This window comes from Oreochromis niloticus, linkage group LG1 (assembly GCF_001858045.2).
Source record: "Oreochromis niloticus isolate F11D_XX linkage group LG1, O_niloticus_UMD_NMBU, whole genome shotgun sequence".
Classification (NCBI taxonomy): Eukaryota; Metazoa; Chordata; class Actinopteri; order Cichliformes; family Cichlidae; genus Oreochromis; species Oreochromis niloticus.
The window spans coordinates 7,943,885-7,960,533 of NC_031965.2; the positions used below are offsets into that span (position 1 = coordinate 7,943,885).

Genomic DNA, 16,649 nt, shown 5'->3' on the forward strand with positions numbered 1-16,649 from the left:
TGAAGACATAACAACAAAAGTAAATCATTTATCTTTATTTAAGCAATAGCAAACTTTATCAAAGAGTACAAAACTTCAGTCGATCTAATGTTATGAAAATATGGCTACATATTCTGGAGGGCACAAAAAAATTACATTTCTACCACTAAAAAAACCACGGTAGATTCTTCATTAATAATCAGTTCAACATTCAGACGATGGAGAATGATGCACATACCCCCCATACAAAAACAAAGACAGGTATTAGAGAATAGTAATAGGCATTAGTGAGAGCTGCTCTAAGTGCTTTTCTGTGCAATATACAGTACATTAATGAAATTATATTACTAATGATAAAAAAAACCCCTGTAAAGTAAAAATATTCCTTTATTTGCTTTATCAATGTTAAAAGTCTGAATAGATCCTTACTTACACCGTACATCTTCCTTCACCAGTGATAAACACCATAAAGGCGGTGATTAAATTATAATTTCTCTAATAGCAACTTGTCAGCAAAAACTTCCCAATAAAAAGGAGAGAAAAAAGCTTCTGAGGTTCACAAATGATTAGAAATGCTTTTAGGCATTAGCAGGAGCGCTTATTTGTAGCTTTATATATTTAACCTATATTTATATATTATATATTTAACCTCCTAGGACCTGGCGTCCACAAATGTGGACATCACATTTTGAGTTGTCTAGACCAAAATACTAAATTTTGCTCTACAAGGGCCTGATATCCACTTACGAGGACATTATACTGTAACTGTTCTATCGAAATTTAAAACGAATGTCCTCTTATGTGGATTTCATTTTTCTCAGAAACAGAAATCAGGTTAAAAAAAAAAAAATCTGGTAATTCTTTGTTTTTACATTCATCAGGTCCCATTCAGCCCAAACGCATGCCATGAAAGAGTTTGGGTCTTAGGAGGTTAAAGTATTGATTCATCGATACTTTGTTGGTCCTCACAGCTTGGGTGAACAGAACTTTCAAAGACCTGCCATGTATTGACACTTCTCCTGTATTTGAAACATTTATCCGTCTAGAAGAGCTCACAGAATAAGAGATGACTAAAGCCAGATGCTATGCTTCCAGTTTTTTTTTCATAAATCCCTTTGGATAGCAAGATTACCTTAAGAAACATTAAAGGTGTTAAGGCACACAGACAAATCTGTGCGTAGCAAGGGTTAACGCACAAATCCATGATTTATCGATATTTTCGTACCTGAATTTGTTTGCACTGCAGGAACAAATTAATTAGTACCTCTGACCATGTGTACAAACAAACAAAAATGGCTGCCTAAGGACATTTAACCTCTATAAAATGAATACTACTACTACAACTAAAGCTACTATTAATAGTATTAGGAATTGCTATCATTATTATTATTGTTATTATTATTGTTGTTGTTGCTTTCATGTAATATTAACAGTTTTACAAAACACCATATGCTCAGTTACAATTAAATAAAAAATTGTATGCAAAGAAAACAAAATACTAAATTGAAACATTTTTAATTTCAACATATTCCAGTATTTCTTTTATCTTTTTTTGTCTTTTTTCTTTCATCAGTTTATCTTCCCTAAAATTATCTTATCCTTCATTAAAAAAAAAAGACTTCTTTCACTTGCAGTCTAATTTTTTTGTTTGTTCATAGAGTGAGTTTTGTCATGTGGAGCCGACAGACTTTCCAGCTGCTTTTTCTTATACTCTGTCGGGTCTTTTTACACCAGTTTCAAACTTATTTTACTTGAGTCACAGTGAGTGTGTCTCTCCCTTAGCAGTGCAGGCTGCTCTCTCACAACATTACTGCGTTTTTCACTTCACCTCCAGGTAAACTAATTTATTTATACAGGGAAATGGAGGTGTGGCTGTATGTTTTATGCTTATTGCACACAGCAAGCATGACCATGTTGATTTAGAGTCTGATTTACTACCAAAAGTAAATCATTTATGAAACACGTGCAAGAACAAAATTAGCCAGTGCAATTTTTGCATAGGGTAAGACTGTTCCCACGCACATATTAGTAAATAAGGGCCATTATTTTGTATCTACAAAAGAAAACACAGTAGTAAAGAAAATATACAGTAACACATTACTTTCCGCTGCAGAAAAACATCCATCAGAAATAATTCCACAAAAAGTTCCAAGTGCAGCAAAACCATCGACAATAAGACAGTTTTGTCCATCAGACTATTCCAGCCATTCATTAAACCCTGTTTAATATTGTTGCACAGACTTTCCAATTTTGCACACCATAGCCCATTTAAAAAGCATAACACTCAAAAACTCTCTGATCTTTACCTTAAAAGCACTTTGAGGTGACTGTTGTTGTGATTTTCTATATACAGTACTGTGCAAAAGTGTTAGGCAGGTGTGAAAACTGCTTTAAAGAATGCTTTCAGAAATATAAATGACTATTTATTTGCCCCAGATGCATTCTGCAGCAGGACAACGACCCCAAACATACAGCCAAAGTCTTTAAGAACTATCTTCAGCGTAAAGAAGAACAAGCTGCTTCACTGAGTGAACAGGTTAAATGCAGAGAGGAATTTCCCCAAGGGGATCAATAAAGTATACATTATTATTATTATTAAGAAGTACTGGAAGTGATGCTATGGCCCCAACAGAGCCCTGATCTCAACATCATCGAGTGTGTCCACAGATCTGTGGTTAGTCCTTCAAGATGTTTGAAACAACCTACCAGCCGAGTTCCTTCAAAAACTTTGTGCAAGTCTACCTAGAAGAATTGATGCTGTTTTGAAAGCAAAGGCTGGTCACAGATTTCTCTTTTGTTCCTTCACTGCATTTTGTTGATTGATGAAAATAAATGATAAACACTTCCATTTTTGAAAGTATTCTTTCTTTATAGCATTTTTTCCTCACCTGCCTAAAACTTTTGCACAGTACTGTAAACAAAATTGAACTGAACTGAATCCAATACAGTGTCCAGGTCAGGCCTGCACACCAGTGATCATACAGAGTGAATAAGCTCGTCTTTGATGATACAGAATACCACTTTCCCTTCACTTTTAGGCAAATTGTATTTAGAGGGGGCCTTTTTACGTTTTCCATGATATGACTGCACTATCACTGTCTAGGTAAAGAGTTTATCAGTTGGTCAATTTCAAGTCAGTCTGTTGACGTTCACCAACTCTTCCTCTTGCTTCCGTTTGTTGCAAATTTCAGTTTCTTGACCTCCCTGAGGACGTGGTCTGCCTTCTTCAGCTTCTCCATGGCCTCAGCCAGCAAATCCCCCGGTACATCCTCCTCTTCACTTCCTCCATGGTCCTGGGACACTTTGCACAAAAGCTTGCTCGTCTTTTCCATCTCTAGAGCCACTTCAGTCTCAAGTTTAATAACATCATCACTAGAACCCCCAGCACTTACAGCTCCACCTCTGCTAGACTCTTTCATCTGATTACAGGCATCAGATTCAGACAGCAAATCTCCAATTGAGGCTGACCTGGCCTTGGCTGAGGGCTTGAGAGGAGGGATGGGTTTTATGTTCTTAGAGCTAACCTGAGGCACTGTTGTGACCTGTGCTGGTCTTAAAATAACAGATATCTGAATGTTGTCCTCACTAGCATCCGCCACATCGAGAGCAGAATGGCTTCCCCTGAGTGCAGCTGTAGCAGCTACCAATGTGTCTTGACTTCCAGAGCCTTCACTCTCATCATCTGAGTGCTGACCACTGTCTACAGATTTCTCATCTTGCTTTTTTTTCTCCCCGGACAAGTGGTAGAGCAGTGGACTCAGGGTAAGGCTCTCAGTGGTTGAGTCATTCAAAGAGGGGACTTCACTCTCGGCCAGTGCATCTTTTGAATCGACAGAAATGACTGAGGCAGTATTGTCAGGTCCCTCTTTAGGATAACTCGTAGCCGAGGAGCTTTCTATCCGCTGTGTGTCAGGCTCAGCACATTCATCAGGGTTTTTCTTGAACTTTGGATGGGGACTTGGACTCTTTCTCAGTGCCTCAGTTGGTATTTGTTCCCCACATTCAGATACCATCTTTGTGTTGCTGCTAACTGTTTCCTCTGTGCTAGGACTCTCGTGTTTATCATCTTTCACATCAGGTGATGTTTCTTTAGCAATCAGCTGCACTGCCTCATCTGTTTCCACGGCTGTTTCTATCGTCTCCTTCCTACTGTCATCTTCCTTCTCATTATCCTCAGTACTAATCCCTTCAACCTGCTGGTCTGTCTCGGAGCCAGGATGGGAGGGCTTCTTCTCCTTGGATGGAGGCATAGGAGGGTGAGAGTGTGGCTTGGACTGTAAAGCATCAACATTACTCACAGAGCTGGGTTTATTGGGAGGCATTGGTGGTGGAGCTGCCTTTTTACTGGCATCAGAAGTGATTTCAGAAATCTTCTCAGGTTTTGCCTCTTCTGTAGTTTCTTCAACAGGTGAAGCAGAGGGTTTTGCTTCTTTCAATGGGGGCATCGGTACCTTCAAATATTATAGCAATTTTTAAAGGCCATGATATCCAAACACAAAGACATGCACAAATGTTACATTTCACAATTACAATATTTAGAAAAATTAGACATACCTTTTTCTCTGAACCATCATTCTTTTGAGGTTCATCTTCAAGTGCTGTGCTGGGTTTAGCCTCCTTGATAGGCGGCATTGGAGGTTTGATGATCTTTTTGGGGGGACTGACGTCTGGATCTGGCTGAGCTTCCTCCTCGGTAATTGGCACCAACTGTTTCTCTTTGGAGGTCTCACTGCCATCAACATTGGCATAATGTGCTCCATTAGGCATTACAGCATCTTCAAGATCAAGATCCAAGCGCAGGATTCCATCAGATGACACATCGGCTACCTAGAAGAAAAGATACATGATTAAATGACACAGAGCACATGGACAGGAAATAACTGAGTAGAGTTCAGCATGACCTAAGGGTTAAGCTCAGGAAATTTAAGGAACCTACGGGAGCAGGATGGAGGCCAAACTAGAATAGAGCAGTACCAAGGATTTGTGGAGTAGTGCAAATTAAATCAGTGGGTTCAAGGTGAGACACAAGCAGTGGGCCTATAAGCTAAAAGTTTCTTTAACAGATTTAGTTTACAACCCTCTGCTGCCTCCTCCATCACACACCCTTGCCTTCACAGACCGTCACTACCCTCACTGGGTTTGCTATTCTCCCTTTCACCCCATGTGAACTCTGTGAATTAGACTCCACCCCCTTATCTGATAAACAGTCCCTGCTTGATTGTGATAGCTGACACATATTCTAAGGACCTGTACTGCTAGCCAACACGTTTAGAACCTGAGTGTCAAACAGGAGAATATACCAGTGTTTCAGATAACATTCACCTCATGGAGGAAGCTGTACTGCAGAATGTTGCACAATCTTTGAGGCTATGCACCCTTCTGCCTGAGGGAAGGAGGTGAACAGTTCACGGGCTGGGTGGAAGGGATCCCTCATGTTGTTCAAGTTGAGAACTATTTGCCATATCGTACAATATAATCCACATACATACTTTCATTTAGAATAGAATAGAAAAAGTAGAAAGGCCCACAAACAAACAGCAACTGAACGGCACTGCAGTAAAGGCCTGGCAGAGCATTAAAAAGGCGGAAACCAGCACCTGGTGATGTCCATGAGTTCAAGACTTCAGGCTGTCATTGCCAGCAAAGGGTTTTCAGCCAAGTATTAGAAATGAACATTTTATTTTCAGTTAGTTAATTTTTCCAATTACTTTTGGGCCCCTGAAATGAATAGGTTGTCTTAAAAATGCTTTAGTTCTTCACATTTTTATGTAATCTTTTTGTTTAACCTGCTGAATTAAAGCTGGAAATCTGAACTTCAACTGGATCTGTTTCACTTAAAATTCATTGTGGTAAAAAATGTCTTAGCCTTTTTAATTATTATTGTAATGAGGGCATAAGTCAGAGGCAAGCTTTAGGAAAATCAGTACACAAATTACTTTTTGACTCAGTCTTGTAGACATCCAGTCCTGAAATATCTCAAATCTAGATGGTCAGTATATAAACAGCTCTATAAAAGCCAAGGCATTTGTGACATGTTTGCCTTTTCTGAGAAAACCTTACATTCAAAAGACTATGATTTTTTAGTTGAATGTGAAGCAGCAACTATCAGGCTGACATTAGATCAAATAAATACTTACACTGGGAACATTAAAGTTTTTCTGATTTCAAACATTTTTATTTAACAATGGCAGAAACAACTGAATTCTTTATTATTGGAATTATAGAAGAAACCAAAAGTTCATAAATGAGTGCAGAAAAACCTTTTACTGAATAAATCTGAGCAAAGGGTGGCTCCACCTCTTGTCTGTTGCTATCTGGGTTGCTAACTAATCTCACAGGTTCATCAGTAAACTGTCTAATCTGTTCCTCCACACTTTTTCTCTTATATACATTATGCACATTTTGAATAAATACATTTAAAATGAATGTAAAATTAGGATTCAGCTTCATGTAATGAAAATTCAAGCTGGCTGAATGATGATCGTGGATATAATAAAATGATACATATTATATCAAACTTGATTCTGTCTGTGATGATGACAAAGTTGCCCAAGCTGATTAAAATGACTCTTTTTATATCGTGGTAAGCACTGAAACCTGTTCATATTAAATCACACCATTAAAACTTAAAACTCGCTTTTTGTTTACGTGTTGCCATGGTGAATGATATAATCACACTTAACTCAGGCTTAACATACTCAGAGCTAATCGAACTTGCTCTGATTGGCTGTTTTGGAACAGGAAACTCTGTGTTTTGCTAATGTCAGACTTAATTAACTTAGAACATGCTTACAGAAACAGGAGCCTGCTTTCCTACCCCACCATGTAAGCCTCAGTAATTTCCATCCACTATCTGCGCTTCCTGTGATATGCAATGCAACTCGCCAGTTCTTCAGTGACATTCGGAGTCATTTCCTTTCTTGCATAAGTACTGTGCTTTGTTGGAGATTGTTGGAGTCGCTGCTTTTTGGGTACTAAATTATTATCAGAGGGTGATACATTGCTCTTACTCTCAGACATGCCTGGGCTTGTGTTATTGTTGCACAAGCAATGACATTGTGACAATAACAATATTATCACAGGCATTATTATATGGCACAGCTGCAGTCAAAACCCCCTACTGCCATAAATGGTCAATATGATATCAAATCTAAATAATATAAATCTATCTAAAACTGCAGTGAGAGTCACTGTGATTGGCGGCTTATTTTTAATGTACTGGGCCCAAACAAACAGCATTTCTATTAGAATATAGAATCTAGTGGAATACAGCACTGACATTTTTGATTTTAAATAATAGGTAAATCCCGGCGTTACTAATCACATTCATTCTGGCTCTGCACCTTAACACAACAGAACATTCAGTAATGTAGTTACTGTGATTAATTACCATGTGGGTTTCATGTCAGTTAATACAAATGAATCAAAGCTGCAGGTAAAGCAAAGCAAGCAAAGCAAAGTTTGTATTAACAGCAAATTAAAACAAAACTATTTCGATTTCACACGCACCTCTTTCATGTGTATCCTGGTCGGTGGACGCCGGTTGCGGTTCCCTTTCGGTCTTGTTCGAGTAACATGCTCTAAATTGCTGCTTTGATCAACCTTCACCTGTGAAAATAAGAAATAATTTGAGTTTTAAAAGTACATGTTTATTAAAACCCAGACAAAGACAGGATTTAAGACAAATGTATGGCTCTATCGCATTCTTACCTCATCAAAAATTTTGTTCTTTGCTCGATTAATGCCATCACTGAGGGCTTTAATCCAAGCCTCCTTGTCCTCCGCTGTCTGAGCCTGGAATTTAACATCATGGACCTGTGAATGAATGAAGCAGACAACAGTCAACCCAAACTGAAGTAGATAATCAAACTGAAGATCTGCGACACAATAACAGGAGTACTGGCAGTTTTTCTCTTCTATTTTTAAAAAATGTGCTCATCTTGGAATGGACTGTATATTAATATAACAGCTGGTGTTTACTGAAACTGACTGAGTAATTATTGTGTGTTTTATGAATAAGAAATAATCTATTTAGGCCACATTTCCCAAATGTGCCAGATAGGTATATTACATTAGAGAGTTATTGATTGCGTGGGGTATGAAAGACTTCTATTTGTCTTTGTGGCAATGGAGCTGAATCAGTATGTTGGAGAAGATGCTCCACTGTGTGTTCAGTAAGTGGTGTAGAGGCAGGTCAGGATTATCCATAAGGTTTTTCAGAGACCTCCTCTCCACTATAGCTTTGGCTGCAAATCTTCTTATATACAGCCTCTGTGTTGGTCTTCCAGTTCAGTTTGTCCTCCACCACATCAACATCCTGTCCAGAGATAATTACGGGCCATATAGTCATCCTCTTCCTTCTCAAGTCAATCAACAACTCTCTGGTAATATTCATATTCAACCCTGTGATGGACTGGTGACTTGTCCAGGGTGTACTCCAAATAGTGTTGTTAGATTAAAAGCTCTTAGGCATAGAAAAAAGAACTTCAAGCAGGTAAATGAGGTTTGTCATGAAACGTGCTTTGAGTGCTCAGACGTGTGAAAGAGCTCGGTGTCTAGACCACTGACGAGTTGATAATGTAAAGGGGATGAGGAATATTTCAACTGAGCTTCTTACATACATTGATGTTTATATAATAAAGACTATTTAAAGACCAGTAAAGATCAGTTGCAGGTCCCTTTGCAAGCACTTGGTGACAGTGGGAAGGAAGAACTCAACTAAGTCAGGAAGAACAGAACAAGGCTCAAGGAGGGTCAACAAGCCACGACCTGTTGGAGGTGAATTCCTCATTTGTTGGAAAGACACTTATAACCTGTAGAGAGCAGTAAAACCGGTTTCCAGTTTTTAAGCAGGCCCAGATCCCTTTTCTTTGGTAATAATGTCAAAGCTGCTCTTGTACAGCTTAGTGATAAGGTTCCTGTTTTTAAACAGTACCGCTAAACTTCTTATACCGTATTTTCCACACTATAAGGCGCACTTAAAATCCTTGAATTTTCTCAAAAATTGACAGTGCACCTTGCTGCTTTACCAGGTGTAACAATTAAGTTTAACATCCAGGCATCCATGAAAACAGAATTTTAAATTTAACAGAGTTAGAAGTTAGCAGGAAGTTAGCTCGCTACTTTCCACCTAAACATGATATAGCATGTTCTGACTAAGAGATTTCTGAGAAATTCAAACGTACAGCTCTGCTATCACTTCCAACATAAATGAAGACAGAAAACTAAACAGCAGTGGCGTTTGTAGGGTTACTGAAGTTGGGCTAGCTGGTATATAAAGATGTGCTACGTGATCGCTAGCGACACAGCTATGTTAGCATAACAAACACAGTGAAGCTGGCGGATGAACGCTAACTTTTTTATATTCGATAAAAGTTAACGTGAGGGTTCCCGATGGTTAGGGACAAATGCAATCGCATGGCAGGATGCTGTAAACGGACCAAACTTCAGTCAGGAGAACAACTGAGATAATCCATCCACAATACGAGGTTAGTCATTAATATACTGCAACAACATGGGAATAGAGCAGCTGCGAGAGAATTCAACATAAATGAATCAATGGTACGGAAGTGGAGGAAGCAAGAAGAATGACTGAGTAAAGTTTGACTTATCTGACTTATCTGTTTCGCTTAATGCGCCTTATAATCTGGTGCGCCTTATCGTCCGAAAAAATACGGTTGGTCTTCCCTGAGTAAAGTCCAGAATTTATAGTAAAAGTCCATCAACTCCTGATGACCGACCACAGCTGAGTTACTGCTCAAGATATCTCACCATAAAAAGAAAAGACAATGAAACCTCACCAAGAGAAGACCACCTTCTGTGCAGTACCCATTAAATCATGCATGTACTCCCCGCCATTTTTCCTTCCTGAGTTTAGCCAATATTTTCTTCAGATGAAACCTTTTTGTTTACTTAGCAGTTGATAACTGCTCTCCCTATTAACAGAGTTAATAAACGTGTGTACATCAGGAAAGAACTCTAACTTCTCTAACTCCCAAAGGTTTTATCAGAAAATAGCAAATTTCCTGTAGGGAGTATGACTGTTGATGCTCGTCCCATGACACTATGTCTGAGAACTGTGAAATACCAAAAACTACCTGCAGCCTCAACTGTCATTCCTCTCATCTGCTGGCTACCTTGATTTTCAGCCACTTATCACATTTTACCAGAGTCTAAGCAGTCCTTCACATAATTTTCCCGTCATATTCCTTCATCACTTATCAAATCAGCCTTTGGAGGACTGGATGCAGCTTCCACCACATCATTCTGAGCCATTTGTGACAGCAGCATTCGCATCACTGGCTGCAGGCTATTGCACCAGCATCGCTGTAACCAGAACCACTAATCTGAGGCTGCTGCTTAACAGCACCACGATCTACAACGTGTTCTTTGTGCAGGCAGGACAAATGTTTGTGACAGGGACAGAAAGAGATAGAGAGATAGACTCTTCTCTCACCTTATTTGTGGACTTTGCCGATCGTATGAGTATAAGTCTTTGCTTCTTCGTGAAGGGGCTCTTTAATTCATGACATTTGTCATAATTTTCAAGGTCAAGCCTCTCCAAGCAGTTCTGTAGGTCCTGCAACACAAATGACTGATATTTGGAAATTTGTGCATATAATTTGAGGATAAAGCCAACATCATTTTAGCTTATTATCTTATCAACAAGTCCTGCAAGAGAGAAATTAGACCATCTACTTGATTATCTGATATTAAATAAAAGTTAACAGCTACAAGACTACAAGAATTAAATGGCAATATTGATATAAGTTCATATTCTCACACCCAATGTATTGAAACTTTATATACCTCATTTTCATACACCACAATCTCTGTCTTCTCCACCTGAATGTAGCGGTCTTTATAGCTTGCCAGCAGTCTGCCATAGCCCTTCTTCAACCAGCCAGCCTTACTCAGGAACTTAGGCTCTTTCTGGGCTGGGTCCTCTTTTGCACCCTGTATTGATACAGAGGAAGGAAGTCACACTCAAAATACACATCAGTATACTCGCAGGATGCAGATAATTAGATTCACTTTCATTTTATCATTGCTCTAAACGACGGTCGTACAATATACCTGTACAGGAAAAGAACAGAGGTGTTGATTCTCTTCTGCACATTTTCACCAACGTGGAATCCAAAATTATGAACAACTAAAGTGATTTTTTAGCATGAGCACATATTAAAAGTTATATCAAGTAGTAGTTAGTAATAGTTATTTGTCACCCACAGCCCACAAAAACTGTCAAGATACTGAAGCCTGGATGTGTCAATGTGATTAAAGTGCTGTTTTTCCTGGAGTTTTGTAGAGTCCTTATTTTCCTCTGTGTCATCGATTCTGTCACTAATTAGTAAACATAAACTAATATAAGTCTATCAGCTGCAACCAACCAATCACATGGCATCACGTTCAATAATGACAGAAGATGGCTCTAAACATGTTTTTAAAACTTTATGTACTTATTTCTTAAATCCAACTTTTACATCTATGTCGGTTTTTGAGAGCAGGGCTCTCCTCATATATCAGCGTCTATGTGGTGATATCATCTGAGTGGCGACACCTATAATCCAGGAGAATACTGCAGCAGCTTTCTGGATGGGTTCCTACAAGTGACGTCACAAAGGACACTCCAGTCGTTATTAAAGGCACAAGAGTCGTCAAACAATAGTGTGCAGTGCACCGAATTTGGATTACTCCAGGCAACTGAGTCATACTGAGGTTATCACCCTCACCAAGGAGGTTTTGTTTTTGGTAGCATTTGCATGTCATTCTGAATGTTAACAGGATCGCTTTGACCTCTCCTGATAATAAAGGTATATATAGAGTTATATAGAAAATATGTTTATTACTGCCATTGTTTGTATGGACATTTGGGGAATGACACTGGAAAATGGGACTCTAAATCACATTATAGTTTGCATTCAATATCATATTTGACCTCTGACCTCACTTTTACATTTCAGATCTGCCTTTCTCTCAAATTGATACAGGTGTATAACGGATAGTGAGAGCAGCTGAGAAGATCATTGGAGCTTCTCTTCCCTCCATCACAGACACCTCAAAGCCACCAGCATTGTGGAGGAACCCACGCAAACCTCACACACACTCTTCACTCTGCTCGGGCCCTCACTGCCAGACTGCGAAACAGTTTCTTCCCCCCGAGCCGTCAGACTCCTGAACATTCAGTGACTGGACTGAAACACACACACACACACACACACACACACACACACACACACACACACACACCTTTATACGTGACTTTTTGCACAATGCTCAGTCTTTTGCACATTTCTATTGCACTGTTGTGCCTGCACTGTCTTGTGTCTGTATCGTTCTGTTCTGTCGGCTGCTGCACTGTCTTTGTTTTGTTTTTTTGCCATTTTTGCACATTGCACTTTACTAGTCCTCTGTTGTTTGTCTGTTATATGTCATTTGTAGCACCAAGCTCTTGAAGGAACGTTGTCTCGTTTTACTGTGTACTGTGTTCTTAAGAACAAACCTTTGGTTTCAAGTGAGACTGCTTGCAGATGTGCTGACTTTTAACACCTGTTGTCAGGTGTCTTCCTATACAGACTGCTGAGACAATACCAGCGCTAAAAACTGTGTAATCTCCAGTGTGAGGAAGAAACTAGGGGTCATTATGTGATATTTAAGTCAAAGTCAGACTCAACTTAGACATAGATTTGTTGAGTTGTAGATAAGTAGATGGCTGATTTGGCCACAGACTGTGGTTAAATTAGCAACTACTGCAAACTCAAAAATAAAACCTGCTGGTGTACATAAGGTGAAATACCTCAACGCTGCTGTCACTTTGCTGTTAACTTCCTCTATGCATGGTTTGTTCTGGCTTTAGAAACCTGTGTGCTGTTGCTCATGCTTTGGGTATTACACAGCAACACGGTACAGAATTCAGTGGATCAGCTGTGGTCTGGCATACCGTGCAGCTTTCTAAGCCGGAAATGATATCCAACCTATCCATTCCTACTCAATCCCATGCTGAAAATGCCAATATTTTTGAATAATGAGCCTTGTGATAAATCTGATCCTAGTTTTTAAGCCAATTTTTAAGGTGCTTCTGAATGCAGAGTGCAGGTAGATGACATTTAATGTTGAAAGTTTGAGCAATAATGTTTAAATACTGCTTCATGGAAACGTTTAGTCAGTTTAAACCATGATCCTCTTTCAACTGCAAATAACCTTATTTCTTATTATGGGTTAGGCTAAGTGGGAGCTCTCTTAAGGTTTTGCACATTTACTGTAACTCAGAGTATCTCTTATCTTGGTGAAGAGCGCCGCAGCAGCAAATGAAGGGTAAAAGGGCAAAAATGAAAAGCTAGCTTTCAAAATAAAGTGATAGCATAACTAGAACAGTCAGTGGTGCTCCTGGGTGGAAGTACTGTGTAGGGCTGCTCAAACCCTTGGAACACAGAAAGGTTTCCATTACTCAAGCCTGAGCTGACTGCTACAGCGCTGCACTATGATATCAGATGGTAAGTTACAAGGTTCCAATTTTGGACTTAAACAGGAAGTCAGACGTGAAACAATGTTTTACCTAAAACTGCCCACACATGTTTGTGATCTATTACCTCTCCTATCTGTGGTGTTGTGGTTGCTGCAAAAATGGATCAACACCTACCTACCATCGCTCTGTTAAAAAAACATGCAGGGATAAATTATAGTACAGTTACAAAGTGACAAGATACTAAGCAAAGTTATCTCATGCAAGTTGGGTCTTAGAAGAGGATTAGAAAACAGAGTAGGGGCTTTTGTGGAATTGGTACTTTAAGTTTAGGGTGTATCTGGCACTCATATAGTATTTGACTATTTGACAATTAGCCAGTCAGTACAAGTACCTACCACCTACCAAATACCTGAAGTTTAAAGAGGTGCAGCTTCACTGTTTAAGCCTTAGTAGGTTCCACACACAACTGTAGAGTGAATAACACTATCAGTGTTATCAAAAATCAGTGTAGCACTATTATTCAATAAGTCAACTTATTGTATAAAATTGCAGTCCACTCTAGATTGAATCATCATTTAAAAGGCCTACATATAACACCACAGACCACAGTGGTGTCCTAAAGTTTTGCTAGCAACTGACCTCGCAAAAATTTCCACTTTGTGGTCCTTACTCTTTAGTAAGTCTTTGCAAAGCAGCGTCTCTGTTCATTTCTAGTGAAAACTGAGTCAACTTTCTATGGTAAAGAGCCACAAAACTCTGCAGAACAGCTCATATTCTATAGGCCAAAGAAGTATAATATGATGGGGACACCTTTTTTAGAACACTCTTGCAGCCGTAACATTCGCACATAGCACATTAACACCCACAGTCTTGTTTTTATAATAAAGTCTCACGTATGCTATTTTAGTGCACACAGTTCTTCATTACAAATTCCCAAATGTAAATAATAAATAAATATGTACTGCTTCTCATTAGCATTACAAATGTATTTTTCATATTGAATGCAGGGGATGAAAACTACTGAAATGCACTTTGGACTCACTGTTCTCCAAACAAAGATTAGCACAACCAAAAACACCAGTTCAACAACTCCTGTTATAGCATTTATCTGCCAGTACACTGTCTGTGTTTATGACTGTTAATGACTTAAATATCACTGAGACTCATAGTTATGAATCAGGCCTCTTTTTTGTATGCATCAGTGTCAGCTAACTGCCACTCATAGTATTAAACATTCCTTGCATTTTATTAAAATTCAACTTACACAATATGAGATCCTTGATGTCTTTGTATGTTTTGTGCTGGTGTTTTAAAAGAAGTTTAAGCCCTTCTCTGACATGAAAACAGCTTATTGTCCATTGCTTACTATGAAAGGTGGACCCAAAGTATGATGGTGTGCAGACATTCATCCATTGTAGGGAAGAGAGTTTGATTGTGATGATGAGAGAGCTGTTTTCTGCCCGACAACAATGTGAGTTTCTTTTCTTTTCTCTGAATAGGTCAGAGAGGAATGGAGAGTGTAGATGACTCAGAGCCAAGGCGACTGATCATCACAGAAGGGCTACGACTCTTTCTGGGTGCAAGTTTAAGAAAATAGGTAAGCAGGGAAGTGCAAATTAAAAATACAGAAACACAGTCACATGGCGGGACTCTCCAGGCATAAACATGCCCATGTACTCGTTTCAGTTCTGCTTTACATGCAGATCACAGACTGACCTGCTAATGATCTAGAGACAGCCTTTGTGAAGCTAGCCCACACAGTGAAAATGTAGGACTCAAATATCTTCTTATTGATCTCTGACACATTCTTAAATCTTCCAGTAGTTCCATTTGATGTCATATTGATGTTATATGTAATAACTGATCTCACTGACAGCACTGCAAATTCCAGACTGAACAGAGTGGAAAAGAGAGCCTGCTGCTTTAATTGTGACACTGTAGACTGAAGGTAGAGAGCAGCTAACAAACTTGCATACTTTTGATGAATCCCACTCAAAGGGCGTGGCACCACATGCATTAAGTGTGCACAACAAGTTACTTACATACAGTAGTTGACATAGTATGTCTCTTTCTGACTTCCCTATTCTGGTAAACTGGCTTCCTCAAAATGCCCAAATGTAACTGAGGCGTGCAGGTCATATATAGCATACTGTGACTTGGGTGACGACTGTGATGTTTTTGAGTGAAAGGCGTCAAGTGTTTTCAGCAGATGATCAGACTATCTGATCCTGAGACTGCAGCGCGCAGGTTTTCATAAATCATAACGTACTAAGATAAGAGCGGCCCTCATTAACCCAGTCTTGAAACTCTGAGAACAATTGGCAAACGTACACTTCAGCAACTTTGTTCCGTTTGCTTCTATTCTGCCTTTTTATCCTGTTTATGTGGCCGTGCGAGGCTCGGCATGTCCTACTGCTGTCCTGCCAGAACTAACCAGGCAGCCAGTGATGAACCGCTAATCGCGTTTACCAAAGTTTCTCTCTAAAAGGCTCCACATTTTCTGTCTGCGCTCTTTTATTAACGCGGTCAGTTTGTGGGTGGAATTGCCGCCCTACCCTGGCTATGGTCCTTCCACCCTGACTCTGTGCTGGAAGGACCAGATTCCGTGGATCGGTAACATGGAGACAGGTGAACAGGTGTTTCCAGCCCCAGAACGTTTTCACTGCAGTTGACTGAAGCAGGCAAGCCCGGCTGCTGGAAAAGTCACCTAACAACTTGTTGCTTCGCTTGACTCTTCCATGAAAAAGTGGTCCAGCTTCACACTACCAGCACTCTTTGGGCCTCAGAAGCTGATCGCGCCTTTGCAAAAAACATTATTCTAACGTCACGGGGTGCTTTGATTCAAAGCTCCTGTCAAAAGTGGTGAAACTGTCACGAAACAAAAGCACAACAAGGGCAGGCAGCACACGCAGTAAGACTCAAGGGACTACTCACATCTTCCATGATAAAGACTGGGCTCCGTTATGTGGCTGCTGACTAGCCCAGAATCACTCGACGTCGCCCTTTCTCACCAAAAACGCTTCAGTTGTCGCCTGCGGGCCGGCAGCTGACACATTTCCAGCGCATACGTTAATGAGTAAAAATAAGGAAATGGACCGTTTATGACACGGAGGGTCGGCCCGTTTTCCTTTTTTTCTGACAGAAAAAGTTCGAAGAAAAAAAAAAGTAGTTTCCGGTTGAAGTCCCTTTACACTCTTGAACTGAA

General features: G+C 39.7%; 1 protein-coding gene across 1 annotated transcript; it reads right to left on the reverse strand.

Annotated features, from left to right (window-relative positions):
- Positions 1-19: 19 nt before the first annotated feature.
- plekho2 (pleckstrin homology domain containing, family O member 2) lies at positions 20-16,614 on the reverse strand. The gene is made up of 7 exons (XM_005463526.4): positions 16,379-16,614; positions 10,789-10,935; positions 10,436-10,558; positions 7,690-7,794; positions 7,489-7,587; positions 4,534-4,806; positions 20-4,430 (listed from the first exon to the last, which is right to left on the reverse strand). The coding sequence occupies exons 1-7, from the start codon at positions 16,385-16,387 to the stop codon at positions 3,129-3,131; spliced, it is 2,058 nt and encodes a 685-aa protein (XP_005463583.1). The 5' UTR covers positions 16,388-16,614; the 3' UTR covers positions 20-3,128.
- Between the last annotated feature and the right edge of the window lie 35 nt (positions 16,615-16,649).